The sequence below is a fragment of the Pipra filicauda genome, unplaced genomic scaffold (genome assembly GCF_003945595.2).
Source record: "Pipra filicauda isolate LSUMZ 115617 unplaced genomic scaffold, ASM394559v2 scaffold50_size3627746_pilon, whole genome shotgun sequence".
Classification (NCBI taxonomy): Eukaryota; Metazoa; Chordata; class Aves; order Passeriformes; family Pipridae; genus Pipra; species Pipra filicauda.
The window spans coordinates 491,212-511,034 of record NW_024104654.1 but is presented as its reverse complement, the minus strand read 5'-3'; the positions used below and the strand labels follow the sequence as shown (position 1 = coordinate 511,034).

The 19,823-nt window shown below is 37.8% G+C and overlaps 1 protein-coding gene across 2 annotated transcripts in view; it reads right to left on the bottom strand.

Annotated features, from left to right (window-relative positions):
* The window catches only part of STARD13 (StAR related lipid transfer domain containing 13), a 251,030-nt gene that overhangs the window by 211,258 nt on the left and 19,949 nt on the right, over nucleotides 1-19,823 (bottom strand). For both annotated transcript variants that reach the window (XM_027728928.2, XM_027728930.2), the window contains exons 2-3: nucleotides 9,868-10,014; nucleotides 5,982-6,116 (exon numbers count right to left, since the gene is read on the bottom strand). In XM_027728928.2, coding sequence (XP_027584729.2) covers nucleotides 5,982-6,116; nucleotides 9,868-10,014 — 282 coding nt within the window. The remainder of the gene's footprint in view (nucleotides 1-5,981; nucleotides 6,117-9,867; nucleotides 10,015-19,823) is intronic.

Below are 19,823 nucleotides of genomic sequence, written 5' to 3'. Positions count from 1 at the left end.
TCTGGGAAAGATGGGTAATGTCCTCATCGTGTGGGCTGAGCAGGGAAAGAATGGGAAGGCAGCCATCCTGTTCTGAGGCAAGGAAGTCCACCATAATGGGGTACAGCTGGAAGCGGAGTGTGTCACTTTACCCGACTATTTTAGCATGTCTCTGTCCCAGTGGGATACTGGTCAAATTAAGTACTGAATGCAAGAAGAAAAATTATGCAAAGACAATGTTTCAGGCTACCCACATCTGTACTGGAGAGCTAATTTTTTGACACAATTAATGGCAACATTAAAGATAAAGAGGAAAGCAATTCACATGACTAAAGGATGGAGTTTGAAATTTGTTTCTGCAAGAATGAGAATAATTGGAGTTAGCATTCTTTATGAGGAAGGATGGTCCAGTAGCAAAAACAGAGACTGTGTATAGGTTCTGCTCTTGACCGTGTTGCAACCAATCAGCTGCTTCTGAGACTTTGAGAAAGTCAGTGAGGACCTGATTTCTGCAAAGATTTCTGTATCTCTTCTGCATGAGCTGTGCTGCTTTTACAAGTGCATTTAGCTGAAGCGTAAACAGTAATCTCCAGCTCCAGCAAAGCCAAATAATTGTGTCTTCAAATAGAGCATCTCTTTGAGAAAATGGAGCATTCAATGCTATGTCTTTGTCACTCAGGTCTAGGCTTCTTACTTCATCTTTGCACTTCTTTGCATCTTTGCATTTTGTGGGTCTTACAAAGTGGCCCACATTCTAGAAGGGCCAGAGAGCTCCCTGAGGTAAAAAATCTTTGCCCAGAGATTGCAGAAGTCTTCTTGGGGCTTTGCTAACAACTTTGTCAATGGGGGGCAAGGTCAGAGTAAAGCATGATGAGCCTAATCTTTCCCTTGGGAAACACACCCTACTAGATAATGGATGTAACTGCTGCTGTAAATGGTACCATGAACTGATAAATTTGACTGTATCTAGAAGTGATAGAATGTGAAACTTATTTCAGAGCCAGGTTATATGCAGTTCTAATCTCAGATGTAAAATGGAGACTGCTTACACATTTCATGGAGAAATGAAGGATCAGCCTAAGGTTTGTTGACAGCTTAAAATCCTCCAAATCCCAAAGAGTGTGTGCGAAAATAAAAACTGCTATGAGTTGTTGTAACTTTCTTCTGGCCTGGATGTTGGCAACCATCTGATAAAAGGCTTGAAACACACACACTCACTAATGGAATAATCTCTGATCCCTGCTGGTACATGGGCAGCAATATTGAACAAGTAGTGCATGAGAAACACAATGATTCTGATTTTCCTTCAGCTGTTTTTATTTTTTAATTTCTCTGCCTCAAACAATGTCAGAGGGTCAGGCAAGCATCACACTGCCTACAGAGAGATAATGACTATTATAGCCATAGATTGCTGCCTTATTAGTTTTACAGTGTCAGAAGATATCAGACATCACTGGAACCTCTGACCTAAACTCTGAAACACTATAGCATCAACTAGCATTTCTCAAAAAAACCCTCCCAACTTTTTAAAAGAATCACAAACATTTTTCAGTCATGTGGATTACAAAGCAGTGCTTTGCTCCACATGTTCTGAATCAAGTGGCTTAGCACACATATAGTTCACAAACAGTTTAAGCTAGCAGAAACTGCCATTGATGCTGAAAGAAGGAGTTTGCCCTGCCTCATCTCCAGCCACTGACACTCTCTTGCACCAGCCTACATATTCACGTGGCTGCGCAGTGAATCAGACTGAGAAATCAGGTTAAAAAAAGCCTCAAACATGTAAAAGGATTAATTCTAGCCCTATTGGTTTAATGAGTTCAAGCTATTTGTCGAACTAAAGCATAAGAAATCAAAACTGTACTCATCAACTATACTGAAAAAAAAAGAGAAAAAGCAGACTTACCACAGATAGTGGAAAAAGCCCACCTTGCTACCAATATATGAAGTTTTGCTTCTTACTAATTCACAGAGTGCATACTACAGACAATACTGTGTTACTTGCAAGAGCTAGAGGGTATTTACTGATGGTTTTCTCACACCACCTGATATTAGATTCATAAGTTAGACCATCAAAGTTTTCTCTGCTCAGAGCATGGAGAGCCAGGTACTGCCCAGCAAATGTCAGATTGTAGTTTATATGCCCTGTGAGGGATTTAGCTTATCCAGCTCTAAGCACGGATGCCTTGGACAGTCACTTCTTCAAATACTCGACCAAGCAACACCAGCACTTTGGGAGCACAAAGCGCTTTGATTAGGGACCTACATTCAGGTGACTACTTCAAGGTGAGTTGTATTTTGCTGTAAAAGTCATTTTTTTCTGTCCATTAATGGAATCTCTGTGATGTAGACATGGACTTACAAATGCCAGCAATTGTCAGGTGAAAATCTGCTGTTGTCTCTCAGGCACCTGGTTTTCCTGTCACCTTAGGTACATATTTCCTTTAGTACCTCTCAAAAAACGTTCCAGTGAAGCAACTTTTAGGGGGGAAGGATGGAGACGTGACATGACACATCATTGCCCTAAACCATGACTTAATTATTCCATCAAAACGTTGTGAGTAAAGTGCAAGCCATCTTTTAAAAGCATATAAACAGAATACCTACTGTGAGAAGTTTGACAAAGAACCCTTCATTGTATCTTTTAAGCTGTCAGCCTAGTTGGTATCCATGGAAGTGTGCAGCTAACATCACTGCCTTGTATTGAAAACTGAACAGCTGTGTCCTGCCTAATTCTCTGCATATTATTCCTGAATTGTAGCATCCCTGCTATTTCTAACACTGGTCTTCTCTGCTATATTTGCTAATCTTAATAATTTATAGAGTATTTGGTTCCTTAAATGCCTCAGTATATGAGCTCCTGGGGAGTGGAGAGAGACAAGTTCTTTTTGGCCACCTGACTTACAAAAAATTAGAAGAGAAGAAAAGCTGGATCATCAAAATGCAACAGGTCCAATTTATCGCTGTGTTACTCCCAAGTTAGGTATTACACCAATTGGATCATGGGAATTAAACAGATGCAGCCTGTTTGTGAAGTGAAAGGAATTAGACCTTTTGTCATTTGGACCCATTCCTTTTCCTATAATAAAAGTAACTTCAGCGTACCCTTTTTAAAAAATATGGAAAAGTCTGTATCTTATTGAATAAGCAGTGAAAATCTGGGTACTGGAGAGACATGACAGACTTATGTAGACTGCATGCCTGGAGCTAGACATAGCAATGTTTGAATTTGCATGAAAAAGAGCACCAAAAGCGGCACTTAGAAGGAAGTAAAGTGTTCTGCTCTCCTGAATGACATTTGCAAACACTCATTTCAACATTTATTCCTAATTTAAGGCACTGTCCAATTAAAAACCAGCTCATTAATTTCTTAAGAAATTCTGTGCCTCCAGTAGGTTTCTAGTCTAGCTGCTGCCCTAAGCAACAGCAGTACTTTCTGCATTACACTGCTGTTACTACAGCATTACAAAATTGATTGATACAATGCATAGACTGTACTGACAATGATTTGTGGAACTGCTTTTTATCATACTAGTATTTCCCAATTTACAATCAAAAGAGAAAAGTAGACTTCAAAAAGAAAGAAACCCCCAAACTTACTTTCTCTGCCTTTCCTCCCCCCCCCCACTGCTAGAGAAACAACAGTATTACTGCAACTTCAAAAAATATTTACATAGTACTAGTGGGAAGGCAGTTAAGCAATGATACTTGTACATGCCTGAACGTTTGGCGGAGGTAAAAAAACTAATAAAGTTGGCAAGTCTCTTTTTAATGAATTCTCCCATCTTTTCCAACTAGAACAAGCAACAAACAGAACAAATATTTGTGCTTTTTCAGAAATGGAAAATAGCAAACTTATTTTCTAAGGAAAGGAAATACCTAGTGGGAAGACAATAATGTTCAATTAGTAAGCAAGTGGAGCCCACCTTCAAATTTCCATTTCAGTGCACAGGAGTAGGCTCATTTAATGAAATACATAATTTTTATTGTGGCATGCATATCATTCTTTCGTAGATGAACATGACAGTGCTAAAGATACCTTTAATATAATAGATTTTGCTTTAATCAAAATTGCATAGGTAACTTGAAATGAGCATCTGATTAGGAGAAAGAGAACTGCTGAGCTATTGGCTTAATATATAATTACTGCTAATACCTATTGTCTTAGGGGTTGGAGGAATGGATGGTGGCATATGTGATGCCAATACCTGAAAATGCTTCTAAAGCTATTTGTGGAAGAAATCCTAGTAGGACTGATATCCATGGCAGAAAATTACCAGAAAGTATGCCTAAGAACAGAATAAACACAAAGATAGTAACACAGATTAATTGGGAAGAATAATTAGGGCTTTTGGAGGCCAAGTTCTTTGAATAATCATGCAGATATGGGTGATTTGACTGATACAATATACTTCCATTTCAAAAAGCTTCTGGTGAAGTTAACTATCAGACTCAAACTATACCAACAAGGAGGAACAATGAAAAAATGTCAGGAAATAAAAATGGATTTTCATTGCTAACTTAAAATGAAAAAAAAAAAGGGTTAGGAATAATTGAATTGTTTGTTTTACAGTGGATGGATGTTATCCAATAGTCTCACAGATATACGTTCAGTATACTCATAAATGAACTGGAGGAATAAAAAGGGACAGAGGTTTCTGATGATATTAAATTACAGAGGTTAATAAAAACTAAAACTGACTGCCAACTGCTGCAAAAGCACTTCATGATGTTTAACGATTGTGAGATAAACAGGAAAATATAATTAAATAATCAGTGCAATCACACGAAAAGCCAAAAACCCCAAACCACAGGTATTCACTACTTCCTACAAGATTCCTAAGATTCCGTTTTTGCTGGTACAAGAATTACAGCCAAAATAATACCTCAGTAGCAAATTTACAATAAGAAAAGGGTTTTGTATCACATACTCCACAACTGAACTTTGGAACTAATTTCTACAAGACATTTTGAATATCAAAAGAACAAATGAATACAAAAGACACAACTAGAGGCGAAAAAAGGCCATTAGGACCTATTAATTACAAACCTGCAAGATAGTGTCTGGATTCAATGTGCCTGCATGATAAATACCTCAAAGGAAACTGAGATGGCTTACTATCTGCTTACTCTGTTCTTACACTTCTTTTTTGAATATCCAACACTGACCACTGCCAAAAAAGGATACAGGGCTATAAGTACTTTTGATTCAATCCAGTGCAGCCATTCTTTATGTTGTGTGATGATCATGGGCACTGCTAGCACACAAAAAATTTAAAACCTGAGAGGCGGAAACCATCTGCATTTCGGAACAAAGACACTGATCCTAAAGTAGCTTACATTTAGCTACTGTTGGGAAAGTAAATCAAAGCCTTTTGAGAAAACCCTCTGATGGATTTTAACAGACTTTGACTGCGGGCTACAGCATCACCTTCTGAAAAAAAACCCCAAATAAATATTGCTATTATTGGTTAAAAACAGGATTTAACTAAACCTCCAGAGCTGAACACTTAGGCTTGTAGACAATGTGGTGTAGTATGGAATTCACCATGAATTAGGCATATTCGACAGCCAAACGAAAAAATCCAAAGAGACTACTTCTAAAATAAGCAATGAAGAAAAAGCTGTGGTAGTGGCTCTGATGTCTGGAATCCATCACATCCATTGTCCAGATGAGATTAATTACTCTTTAGAAGTGCCTGTTTCTTTCTATTGACTATAAGGGTGATCCAAGTGACTAGTTCAAATGTAGAAGTTTTCATTAGTGGTCTAAAATCAGATTAGATGAATCCCACAGCCCTGATGTCCCATTAACTCAAGTCTGACTAAACTTTTATCTGTACCTGTTTTGCAAACCCAACTCCTCCACGTAGCGCAATATCTACAGAACAAATTACTTCGAAGAAATAAATGCACAGACAATTTTAATGAAAAATAGCAACTTTTGAGGTTACTGAACCTGCAAGTCAGAAAACGCTGTAAATAATGCTGTATCTACTTACATCAGTCTTAGGTCGTGCTCCAGTTGACACTGGGTAAGGTAAACAGTCTAGATCCTGGTAGTCTCCTCTTTTATTTTTCCAAGATCCCTTTTCATGATTATCTCCATAAAAGCCTGTCTCTACTTGAACAGGGCACTGTAAGAGAATTTAAAAAACACTATAAATAAAGGCAAGTCATAAATGTTTTTAATGTAAACTCTAAGATAAGAAGTTGGAATTTTATCTTTTTAAAGCTTTTTTTTCTCTGATGTAAACATTTGACCTCAATCTTTTTTCTTAAAACCACCTGCTGCATCATTTTTACATTTTGCAAAGGTAGACATCCAGATATTATATGAAGTCCTTTCCTTAACAGCTAGTATACATAATCGGAGAACTAATCAATAGTACACCTTCCTAAACATCAGGGAAAGGAATTACTTCCTAGAAAAAGAAACAGTTTTACTCAGATTATTTAAAACTTTTTATTTCATGTTTATTTTTCTATCTTAAACAGAGACTCAGCAAATTCCCATTTTCTAATTACAAACTCTGGACTTTCCAAATCCACTTATCACCATCTTATCACCCCAAACTTGGAGAGATCTCACTTGTTTGCTCCACTTCCACACCATTTTTTAAAAGATGCACATCCTAACTCTGGGCCCACACTGAATGCAATGCCAGGAAGGGACCGACTGTACAACATTCCCCCATGTATCCTGGTTCGCCTCAAAGGAATAACTGAGTGAGGAAGAAACAATACATGCTGCAATCCAGCAGCAGAATCCATACTAGGAACAATGAGGGAAACAGGATCATGGGTGCACTGCAGAGCAGCCCAGAGCTGTTGAGTACAATCATTCAAATCAGCCCATTTTCTGGATGTACCCCTTCATAAGGGGACAAATTTGCTGCTGGTCTTTAACAGCAACTGCCTGCTTCCCAGTTAGTATATTTCTTAGGGATGTAAAATGTGGAGGCTTTTAAAAGGTGACAGAAGAATCAGTATGCGGCCCAAGAAAAGTTTGAAGATAATATACTACTGCAAAAAATTAAGAGAATGTGTAAGTTAAAGAAAAGATTTTGTTCGATGACAGTCACATCTCTAATATAAGATGGGGTAATTATAATCAAACAGGACTTCTCTGCCATTATCCACAAATGATAAAGGGCTAAAACTGAAATCACAATTCTCATTCCTTAGATCTGCTTTTTCTGTATTGAAACTGAGTACAACATATCAAGTGGCAATGAAATGGATACATTAAACAACAGGGAAATGCACTAAGTGCACCAAGAGTGATTTATCTCATGTTTCATTTACAAAGTGCCTCCTTCTATATTGCTAAGATTTTTTTTTTCATAGGAAAGGTAGAGGTTTTAGAAGAGCAGTACTATTAAATGTATTTTTCCAGAACTAGCAGTTTTGCTGTCAGTACATTGAGACAGTCTTGTTTTTTGCACTTTAATCATGTATTTATTGCACTGGTGAGAAAATGCTTCAGAAAATAATTTGGTTATAGATGATGATTTTTAACATCTTTTTTAGGTCAGATGCTGAGGAATCCAGTCAGTGCTACTGCCCCAACAAAAAATTGACCAGTAGTAGCTCGTGGTTTACACATATGTAAAGACAGACCACCTCTTGACATTCATCTAAAAGTTATTATGTTTTAGAAAACACCTTAAATTTGTTCACCAAAATACTGTAAGACTCCCTACTCTCACCCAGTAAGTCCCATAATATTTATTCATCCAGCCAGTTTTTATTAGAATATTTAGGCTTCTTCTGTAAAATTTTTGTTCAAATGAGTATTATTAATAACAGTTACCATCACAACAGGATAATGTAAAGAATAATAAAATATCAAACAGTTACTTCTATGAACAGATGAAAAATCCTTCAGTAGAAAACTAACTGGCTCAACCTAGTGATTAAATTCCAAAATGTATTTTTAAGACACAGTATTTGTCATGAAAAATAAAAACTCTATCATCTGTTAAAAACTGTCCACACCCTCGAGAGACTAATTTTCAGAGCAGCAGCTCCAACAAACCATGTTGCTATTTATACAGTAGTCACCTGCTTTGGAGATCTTGGGTCTACAAAGTTGGCTTTACATCTCTGAATACTTCACCCCAAACCACTTTCAATCATAATTTCTTGCATCAGTACCCAGTTTATATAATAAAAATAGGATAAAATCATACAAAGGACCCATAACTGCTTCATCATTTTATAGAACCCATATTTACACAGTTACTAGTAAACATATGTTTGAGATAGGCCTTTTTTCTGTTCGGTTTCATTGTAAGTGACAAGACTAAAACATTTGATCTGTGTGGAACAAATTACAAGCTATAGTAAGGCTTGTCCAAGGAAGAAGGCTGTGCCTGAAGTCCTGGCCTCTGTGCTCAGAAGATGTGTTGCCACCAGGCTTCAGTAAGAGAACTGTAAGCATCTGGGATGCTGGTGGTGGCATTCTCTATGCAACCATTTTTGATGATGCTGTTCTTATGTATCAAAGTGCCTTTGAAAACGTCATCTATTTGGATTTATTTTTCTGCTATCTACATGATACATGCCCTTCATTTAATGCTCCAGCAGTGGATTTGAAGTCATATCCTATGATGTTCAAGTCATCATGGAAAAAGAATGATGCCTGACTAAACCATGGCTTTTGCCCTAGTAGAATAGGTACAGCCATAAAATAATGTGTTTGGATCACTGGTTGCCAAAAACAGACTGTCTCACAAGTGTTTAAACTCTGATGGCTGGGCTTTTACTTTCAGGCACAAAAGCAGACTACATTGTCACTGTATTTTGACAGAAGACATTGAGCATTCTCCTGCAAGAAGACAGAACATGGTCGATTAATACGTAAATTAATTATGAAATAAATTCAGTTGGATAGAGCTGGTTCTGACTTGCTGACATGTACAATAAGAAAGAAATGAGAGACATGGCCAGTCAGTTACCAACTCCGTAGAATATGTAGAATATGAAAACATATTACAAAGTGCAATACCAAGATGCAAGATTCTACATCCCACCTTGAGAGACATGAACATTTACATTGTGATGATCCACACAGACACTTACTTTAAGAATTTACTTTTACAAAATGAAGAAACATTGAAACAACAGTGACAGCAAAAACATTCGGAAAAGCTCACCTTTCAGGAATTTCAAGCCAACACTAACATTCAGAGCTGCAAATCCAAACAACTCTATCTTAAGAACTGACTTGAATCATAGCCTGAAGCAGAGAACAAACACTTCTACTTATGCTCTTCACTCTCCAGTCACTTGCTTCTATAAAAACCCCTGCTTATTGAAAAACTACTAAAATAATATCATAATATCCTTAGTCCTATTTGCCCTCAAAATAAAAGCTTAAGAAACTGTTTGTCATCAATTGATGACACCTGTCATCACAAAATATTCTTAAATAGAGGAATGAAGATCTAAACCAAATATTCAGATAAAATAAATAAAGAAAAATACTAATTCAACTCTTAATTAAGATATATAGTGTCCCACTGGCTGTTACATCTTTAAATAAATACAAAAATAATAAGTATTAATAGGCTAGCACTGGGACTTCAACAGTATTCTGAAAAAACTATCAAATGCAAATACTCCTCAAAAAAAAAAAAAGTTTAAAGACTTTAAGCCATACTGACAGAAATCTTAGAAGTTTCACCCTATCACATTTCTGATCATTTGGCCATTAGTTGTCTAATGAAATTAGAGATTTCATTATTATCTAATGAAAACAGTACCACCCTTAAGCCTGAGCTTCTCAGCCTATTCAGAAATACAACTAGATCTGAAAACTATGGCTTGAGGAGCATTACAGCTAAATGTTAGAGAACGTACATGACATGCACATATTCTTACCAGTTGCTTGTGCCTTTTAGAAGAAGGAGTACTGGAGGGAGAAGAGCCACCACTCAGAGCTTCTTCAATATCTAAGTTCAACTGTTCCAGTTTCTTCATAAGCCATGACATAGAGTCTGTCCATTTAGATTCTTTTTCTGGTTGGGCCTAAAAGAAGTCAAACATACGTGAAGTCTTAAAACATTCAAGCTGTTTATAACTTGAAGACTCTCATTTTCTCTTCCAGCCCTCAAGGAAAAAGATTACCAGTTCTTTCCCTGTCCTTAAGTAACTTTTTGCCATTTAGAAAGCTTCAATTATCACTTCAATCTTGATGACACATATTCATAGCTGTTCTTAATACTCAAATAATCACACTCCACTTCCGTGTATCTGAATGACTTTCTAACACTTCATTTTGGGTGACCCACTGCCAGCTCAAGCTAAGCACAATCAAGATCAAAACTAAAGTAACTTTAACATCTCTTCCTTAAGCCACTATTTTAGCATCTCTCCGCTGATTGCTTGTTGTCAATAAGAATCAGAACACTGAAGGTCATCATGTGTACTATATTATATTCCTTAGTATAATTCCAGACTTGTCAAATCTTGCAGCTTTCTTCTGCCCTCATGGTGGGAATGCTTTACTGGTCACTTTTTCACTTGGATGCATCTTCCCCTTTTATCTGAACTGCTTCACTGTATTACAAAAACTTTAATCCGTTATAGTGTAATTGTCAAAAGTACTTTTCTTATTCCTCAAAGTCCTTTCCAGTGACTGTCCTTAAGCATCTTTCCATGGCAGTCCCTGTGCACACTGCTGCATTATGCTTTGTTTTCCTTATTTACATCACTTCTAATGATCCACTAGGAAAAAACAGTCACACTGACCTCCCTGTCATCACAGGTAGCTACTACTCCCCAGATTAGTCTCTGTCCTGAAGATATTTCATCTCTGTCACCTTCCTTACTTTCACAAACAATACATATCTTTGCATAGAGGATAATTCCATAGTGAGCATGAGGACACAAACAGGACACACAAACAGGACACACATTTGCATCCTGCCATAATCCTAAAAGCATCATACCAACACTCCTCAAAACCTAGGTTATTATTATCTGATAAATCTTTATGGTGATTTGTTTCCTTATAAAGGAACAAGTGGGACAGAAAGATACTTTTAATTTGTTCACTATTATAGAAAAAACCCTTTACAAATACAATCCAGGAGGTTCACTCCAGTATTACAGTGACATAATATTATTACCGATGGAACTGCTTGTCTTCAGCACAGAAACTAAGAGTAAGGCCCCAGATCATGAGACACTGAGTCCATGTTCCCTTCAGAGGGGCTAGAATTATCTTAGTAGGGATTGTTTAAAAGCACGGAAAATTAATTATCCAATTTTTAGTTTTCCAAATCTTCATTTGGAATGTCCCAATTTTTTACAACCTCTGAGTATTTTTCCTGAAATGCTGTTATACGTGCTAAGCTGTATTTCAACTCTATTAATTTTTTTTAAAGAAATACTTTGATTGCTTCCCACTGTCTTCCCAACCATTTGGAAGTAAAATACAGGACATTCCACAGAAAATGAGTATCAAAAGACCCTCTTCACATTGAATCCACTCTGAGTGAGATGATTTTACATAGGAAACGTGCATGCTGATATATGTCTATGACATTCATCTGTAAACAAACTAAAGATTCTACTTCTAAGACATTCCAAATGCATGTAACAGTACACATGATATTGCATTACAATCAAAAATACAGCTCCATGCATAGGGAAGCACACTTTATCTTGACAAATATTTACCTACTGGAACAATATCTCCAGCATTCACTAATATTCTTCCAAACACCTGTATGAGCCAAATCCCCTTATTTTTATAAATTTCTTGTTTTAATGCAACAGAACTCAAACCACAGTAATTTCTTAAAAATACAAGTCCTAAGCAGTTTCCTCAAACTATAAATCTCCTAGCATTCTCCATTCAGTTCTGCCTTTTTTTTTTTAGTTCAGTAAGACTCTATATTGTGTCTATTAAGGGGATGAGGAAAAAGATAGAATTTCATTATCCTTGAAGAAAAAGCCAAATGGGCCTAGTTAACAAATGCCATTCACTAATTGGAAATTTGGCACAAAAGCACCATTTGGAACAAATGCTGATTGGCTACATATTTCAAAGGTTGCCTGAAATTCCTGCTAAACAGCAAAAACATGATGCTACTTACATTCAAAAATATACAGCCTGCACAGTAGGACATCTGACCACTGAATAAATTCTGCCTAATCCATTCATGACAAACACAGCTCCCCAGTGTTCAGCCCCAGTAACTAGGTTGGACACTATCAGAGTGCTCAGAAGATCTGAGTATCAGTGTTTCCTGCCCATAGCAACTGCAGAGGCAGTAGGTCAGGGCATCTTTGGAAGCTTTTGTGTCTTACCCTTCAGAAGGAAAAAAATCTCACTCTAAATTATCTAAGAATCATGACCTGCTTTATTCATTGTTTTTTCCCCTAAAAGGTTTACAGGGGGAAAACTCCTTTCCATATATTCTCAAGGTCTCCTTTCTTTGTTGGAGCCATATCCATTCAGCAACACATAGGAATGCTGTTACCTTTTGAGGAACCTGAAAAGCATAGAGACAGAAGTGCATTACAGAAATACTTTTTATATGCTACGTTAGAATCACAGAATCATTCAGTTTGGGAAAAACCTTTAAGATCACTGTCCAACCTTTAAGATCAAGTCCAACCGTTAATGTACTGCCAAATTCAGCACTGCAAAATCCACCACTAAACCACATCCCTCAATGCCACATCTTAAACACCTCCAGGGATGGAGACTTCACCACTTCCCTGGGCAGCCTGTTCCACTGCTTGATGACCCTTTCGATGAAGAAATTTTTCCTAATATCCAATCTAAAACTCCCATGGTGCAATTTGAGACCATTTCCTCTTGTTCTGTCTTAGACAGATGAGCAGTAGTAGAAAGTGAGCCCGGAGAATTCCTCAACAAAAAATGTTTCAAGGTAGAGTAATACTGTCTATGAAGATCATGGTATACATTAGCCAAAGAATGACATATTGGCCTTGAAAGTGAACTCCTTTGCCACAAGGATTTCTCAAGTCCCATATATTCAGGTTAGATTACATAAAAAACTCCAAAACAAACCAAAGAAAACCCCCCAGAAACATCACTGTCAGTGGGAAATATAAAATTAAGTGATACGCACTTCCTTAAAGCAGTTACACAAGCAGTTATTGTGCTTCAGATAGCTACTGTATAGAAGAACTATCCCAACAGTTTAATATTTACTAAAACACATTTAGCAATCAGCCAGACATAAAACTTAGTTGTAGGTTGCTACTTCTTACAGCAACCACAGTCTATTTCAGAATGGCAAGCTTAAGGATTTTGTTATGTGTACATATTCATCTGTATACCTATTCTGTATTCACTTGCATAGCTGAAATTTCATTACCACCAATAACAAGTTAGAGATAAAACAGGGCGCAAAATTGTGCTCAATCATCCAAATACTTAATTGCTCTTTTCTTACATGGAGAAGAAAATACATTCCAGTCATTTGAATGTTTGTGCCTTTTGGATCAAAGGCTTCTGCACCCTGTTTTTCAGTTTTCAAGTGTTCTTCACTAATCTTATTCAGCAAAAACATCTGTGATAAAAGGCATATGTGTTTCAATGTTTTGCTCATGAAGCTGATTGCGAAAGGCATAATAGCTGCCAGCAAATCTAAATTTAAACTGAAAGAATGCAGCAGCATTGAACAAGTCCATATAGAACACTCAGGGGTCAGGGTTAACCTCACTGCCAGACCTCATCCTATACTGGAAGCAGAAAGGCTTCCCACGTGAAGGGCTATGAGAAAATTACACAACTCTAAATTTATCTGATAATTTATGGCTTTCACTTCAGAACCTTCAATAGGTCCAATTGTTCTGATAATTAATGTATTGTACAACTCTGAGTGATAAATCAGTAACCTCCAAATAAAAAATATCAGCGCTATTTAACCCTCCTCTCTATTAAATCTGCTCAGATAAAAGTTCTCTCAGATGTACAGCCTAGATTGGCAAATAACGATTATGTGGAACAATTTCAGAGACCAAATACCACATTCTGCTCTTGCTGCACTGACGGGGCTCCTCTGTTTTCAAAAGAACCTCTGTGTAAAAAGAAGGTCTCTCAGCCACTGGGAGCTTTGCCTACAGGGACTGGGGGAGGAAGCCAGATTGATTCCCTGTACAAAATCCTTAAAAAAAAAAAAGTATTTAGAATACAAAGGACTCTTTTATTCTCAAAATAGATTTATGTGTGCCTTCTGTATCGAAGATAAAATATTTCAAAGGGAATTTTCCTTCATATCCCACCATAGTGTTCCTTAAATACTTACAGAACTGTTAGACGGACAACTAATTTGTGGCACCTTTATCCTGGAAAGCAGGTAAGTAAACTCAGCAGTCAACAACCTTTCCACTTCTAAGAACTGTATTGCTATATATCTGAAATTATCAAGAAAGTCTCTTCAATCTCTCAGCAGGCAAAGCCATGCACATAGCAAGGTTGCTGAAAAATGAAAGCTCTTCAGGGACATCACATAAAATTCAGAGCAACCTGGATCCTTCTGATCCCCAAAATGTTCACCTAAGATGGGCTGTTAGGACCTCAGCAGTTTTCCAAAAGAAAAGCTACAGAAATACTAATATAAAGTTATGTGTTAATCAGTTTTAAAGGAAAGACCATTTTCAGGATGAATCCTTTACCCCCAGACCTATTTCATTTACTCTTCTTAAATACATCTGTGTATGGAGCTCTGTTTTTATTTCCTGTTCAGTCACTTTCTCCTTCGTGCTTTCCCGCCTGAGGGCATGCTGCCTCAAGCTACTGATTTCTTCAGACAGGTTTTCAGAAGTGACACAAACCATATCTGTATGAATGTGGTGAAACCTTCTCTATGTTTGATGCTTTAGGGCAAAATAAAGTGATTTTTGAACTTAAGGTTATTTCTGGCTTTTCTCAATTTCCCTTTACACACCTGCCTTCACTTTCTTTCACTAAGCTCAACTGTGCATTTCTGTAATTTTATGTGTCTGTTTTTAAGTACACCACTATGTCTTTGAATGATAAAGAGTACAATATAGAAAAATACTGTGGAAATGATAACTTCAAAATATAGAACAATAAGAATACGTGCTTGGGTTTTTTAATGATTAAGAGGCACACAACATAGGAGAAAAAGGAACTCAAAGAGATGGTACCATGAAAAAATAATGTAACACAACCCTTACCGCATTTTATATATTTGACTTTTTGACTTTTCAAAGGCAAAGTCAAAGCAGCTCAGAAACAGACTACATTGCTTTTTATAATAGCTTTTAATCTTTCAGATAGTGATAGCATAAATTTGGCTTTTAATTTGCAATCAACACGTTGGTGTTGCATAGTGATTGTCCATTGTTTAAAAGAAAACAAAAACTCGGAAGTCCTGTCTCTTTTTCAAGAGTTCCTGCATCAGTTCTAGGATAATTGCTCTGAGCTAGGCAGGACAGGACAGGAGCCCTTTTATCAATGGAGTCTTCCAAATACTAGTTTATGGAAATATTTAGCAGATGAAGAAACCTGAGCTAGTTCTTAGGACTGAAAGCCATGAGCTGTGTCTTGGGTGAAGCACCATGCTGACAAAAGAGAGAAACTGGAAGGGGAAAAGAGAGGACTTTAGTTGAAGAAAAGGTGTGGGGCAAAAAGGTTTTGGAAAATAGTTGCACACTACTGCAGAAGTTTTAATGTGTAGTAGCCCAGATAGCCTAGTATGAAAACTCTGTTGCAGCTTTGTTTTGTTTCTAGTACAAGCAAATAGTTTTGTATTGGACTTCTCATTAAAAAAAAACAAAACAAAACACCAAAACCAAAAAACCAAACACCAAAATCAAACACCAAAAAATGCCACAACCCTCCCCCCCCATCTAAACCAACTTAAACCAGCATCTAGTTGGTTTTAACATCAAAGTGTAATTTAGGATTGCTCCAATGATTACATTTTCCTGATTAATAATGTCTACAGCATCTCCACCTTCTAACAAATAATGATGTCAAGCAACACCAAATTTTACAAAGAGGCTGTTTGACAAGACTGTACTGGTGACACATGGTACAGAAGCAGAACCCGAATGGCCAGACAGGCTGTCTTAATTGACATCTGCTCCTGTTTCAGCACATGAGTTATCCTCTTGGGTTATCCCATCTTCAGCTGCTTCAGAGCAGATGCCAGTTTATCATTTATCTATTCTACCATTTCCACCATGTGAGGTGGAAGAAGTTCTTGTATCCCAACATCTGCTCCAAGTAGTAGTCAGTTCCTGACGCCATCAATTTGCCTTCAGTTTGGCACCATCTGCAACAGCGGTTGTATCTGCACATCACAGTTAGTGACCATGAATGTCAAACTAGTTTACACACATAGGTATTAGGACACATTTAATTTCTTCACAGAAAATTACTAACTTCAAAATCCACTAACTCTATGACTCCTTTGGAAAATGTAACCAACTTCTGCCTGTTCATAGAAGTGAATTTCCTGACTACTAAATGCTAGGTTTCAGAATGGGTTCCATGAGACAGAGGGGTCTCATGCCATGAAATCCACAAAAAGTTACAGACCAGAACAGGTAACTTAGAGATCCTTCTTCCCAGTGTGGTTAGTTGCACGATTTGAGATTGGATACAGCTTAATCTGTTTTCTTAGTTACCTCTTCAGAAAACACTGCGGTTAGAGCTATCCAGGACGTATAAGACCTGGGCTCAGCTTCACCCTTGGCCTAATGCACCTTATACATATTAAGGGGAAGGGGATGTACTTCTGAGTGACGGAGAAGCACCAGGAAATACTAGCACTTGAGAAAACAACAGAGAAATACCTGTAAATTGTCCCAAAGGTATTAGGGAGGGCTCACCCAAAACGTGATGCAGCCCACAGCCCAGATGAAGTGCCTCTACACCAATGCTATAGCATGGGAACCAAGCAAGTGGAATTGGAAACTGTGGTGCAATTAAAAAATTATGACCTATCATGAAAACATGGTGGGACAAAACTGTAATACTGCAATCAAAGGATAGAAACTTTTCGGAAGAGACATGAAGGGAAGGAGGGGCGGAGGTGTCGCGCTCTGTGTTAAAGAAGGGATAGATTGTGAAAAGCTGCCTCTGAGAAACAGCCATGAAGAGGTTGAGAGCCTGTGAGTAAAAACCAAGGACAGGACCAAAAAAAGACACCTGGTGGTAGGGGTCTGACCAGGGGAGCTCAAGGACAAGGCCTCCTGCTTCAGGTACAAAAAGTATCACACTCGCAAGTTCTCATCCTGATGGAGGACTTGAACTACCTGGACATCTGCTGAAAAGCAACACAGCTGGCTATAAAAAATACAGGAGACTCCTGGAGTACATCAAGGACAATGTCCTGGGCCAGGTATTAGACATAAGAACCAGATGAGAAGGCTTACTGGACCTGGTGCTCACAAATGTGGATTTGCTGATTAAAGGGGTTAAGACTGGAGGCAGGCTGGGCTGTTGCGACCATGCCTTTGTTGAGTTTGTGATCTCAAGGAACATGGGCCTGGCAAGAAGCAAAGTCAGGACCCTAAACTTGGAAGAGGACACCAGTAGTGAAAAGAAACATGAACTATAGAGCAGTAACAACAGATAAAATGGATAATAATAGGACGATATAACTGAAAATGATTTTGTGATCCATGTAACACTCAGGAGATCCCAGCCATAAACCCTATGAAGGTTAAAGCAAACTTTGGGGACAAGCCTTTAAAATTGCTAAGGGAAAAGCCGCTGATAGGCTTGTCTGCAGCATAAAGCACTGGAGCCTCAGGAGAGGAAGCACTTGTGCCTTACTCTTGGACCAAGAGCGAAGTAAGCTGCGTGGCATGCCCCAGTTTGGAGCAGGGTATCCCACCCTGAGCAACAGGAGCCAACGTGAGTGCCCTCCTCCCCTCGTCAGGGTACGTCTGTGGACAGGAGACGGAGGTGACCTATTTCACTGTTATCAGGGGTTTTGTTCAGTATTTATCGGTAAAGCAATAACCTCATTTAATATAACAGGTGAATTAAGCAGGTGAATTAAGCAAGGATTTGTCTGCTTCCTTCATATACCAGCAGTCACAGCTGTCAGAGCGCGCTGGGACAGCAGTTGGTGCTCTGCCTGTGGGCACTTTAAAGAGTGCTGTGAATCCATTCCCATGTGCCGGCGCCAGGGCTGCCCTGGCAATCCAACATACAAGCTGAGCCATTTCTTCTAAAAATATCAGTGTCAGTGCTTCCTTGAAGAACTCTGGAGCAGATACTAAAGATAAGGATGGTAAAGGATAAAGACAGCAGTCTAGTAATATATCTGGCAAATTTTTAGTTGTAAATAAAGAACCTATATTGAAACGCCAAGTGCCAGAATACTTTTGCTTAAAAAACCCATGTAGATAACTATAACCTTAACACTTTTTTCCTTAAAATACCAACATCCTTGTTTTCATTTACAGGAATCTTAAATACATACATTGAAAGAATTCCCAAGAAAACTGGTACTAGAGATTGTCTCCAAGTACTATGGAACTTCAGCTATTCACTGTTTTCCAAGTAAGCTGCTGCTTTGGTATCAGCATTACACAGAAAAAGGTAACTTGGAAACCCACTACTGATAAATACGGAACTGGTAAAATGACAGCAATACTGTCATCATATTTATGACAAGCTACCAAACAAAAACCCAAATCTCACTGAAGAGGATAAAATGGATATTTTTTCCAAAATTTACAAGCATTCATGGAGTTCTGTCAAAGCTGACATTATTCCCTGCCCATGTTCTTGCAATGCGCTATTGAGAAAATACATTGTTAGCAATCCACTTGGAAACAGAAATCTGATTTTAACAGAGCAAATAATAAGCAAAAGGCACCTTCTGGAACTAAAGAGTACTTAAGGACAAAGATGGGAAAGCCTGGAAGAAGGGATGATACTTTTAGTGGCTAAAAATAGGTGGTGATGGGGCAAAGAATGGGACATGAATTTAAGAGAGGACAAGAGAATAGAGAGTAATTGAAATAATGTAAACCTTCTAAATTATCTCCTGAACCAATTTTCATCAAGCTAACAATGAAGAGAGGGCATTAATCCCAGGCCAAGAAAAGTAATTAGGCATGATTCCCAGATCTCCACTGGAAGTCTGACACCCAAGTATCCAGGTTTAACCACTAGGCTTCAGTACTATTCAAAAACAATTTAGATGCCATCTATGGATTTGCTGTGATAGAAGTAGTTAATGATATGTTTGAATGTATTTTTAAAATTCATGATTCTATTAACCATTCCCGAAACTCTTGAAACTTCTAGAGCAACAAAAGTAATAAGTTATATAGCTCATATTGCTAACATTTTTTCAAAAATTTATACAATATAAAAATTGTTTCTCTTAAATAAATGCAACTGTAATTGTTAAAACATTTAAATATTTGCTCACATTACTTAGCTTCATGCCAATTTACACTTATCTGTTAAATAACAAAAAAAAATTAGGAAAAGTTACAGCTTGTGTATAATGTGTACAAGAGCCTTGTCCAAGTTTCCCCCTATTACTGTGAGGGTGATGAGGTACTGTAACAAGTTCCCCAGAGCAGTTGTGGATGCCCCATCCCTGGAAGTGTTCAAGACCAGGTTGGATGGAGCTCTGAGCAACCCAGACTAGCGCAGGGTGTCCCAAGCCCAGAGTAACTGGGTTGGAACTAAATGATCTCTAAGGTCCCTTTCAACCCAAGCCATTGTATCATTTTATAGTATTATCATCAATATAATTCCACTAAATTTCTTGTGCTTGCCTCAAAATAACACGGACTTGTAGGTCTTATAACAGCTGGATATCATCACACCGACTGAGAGGTGTCATGGC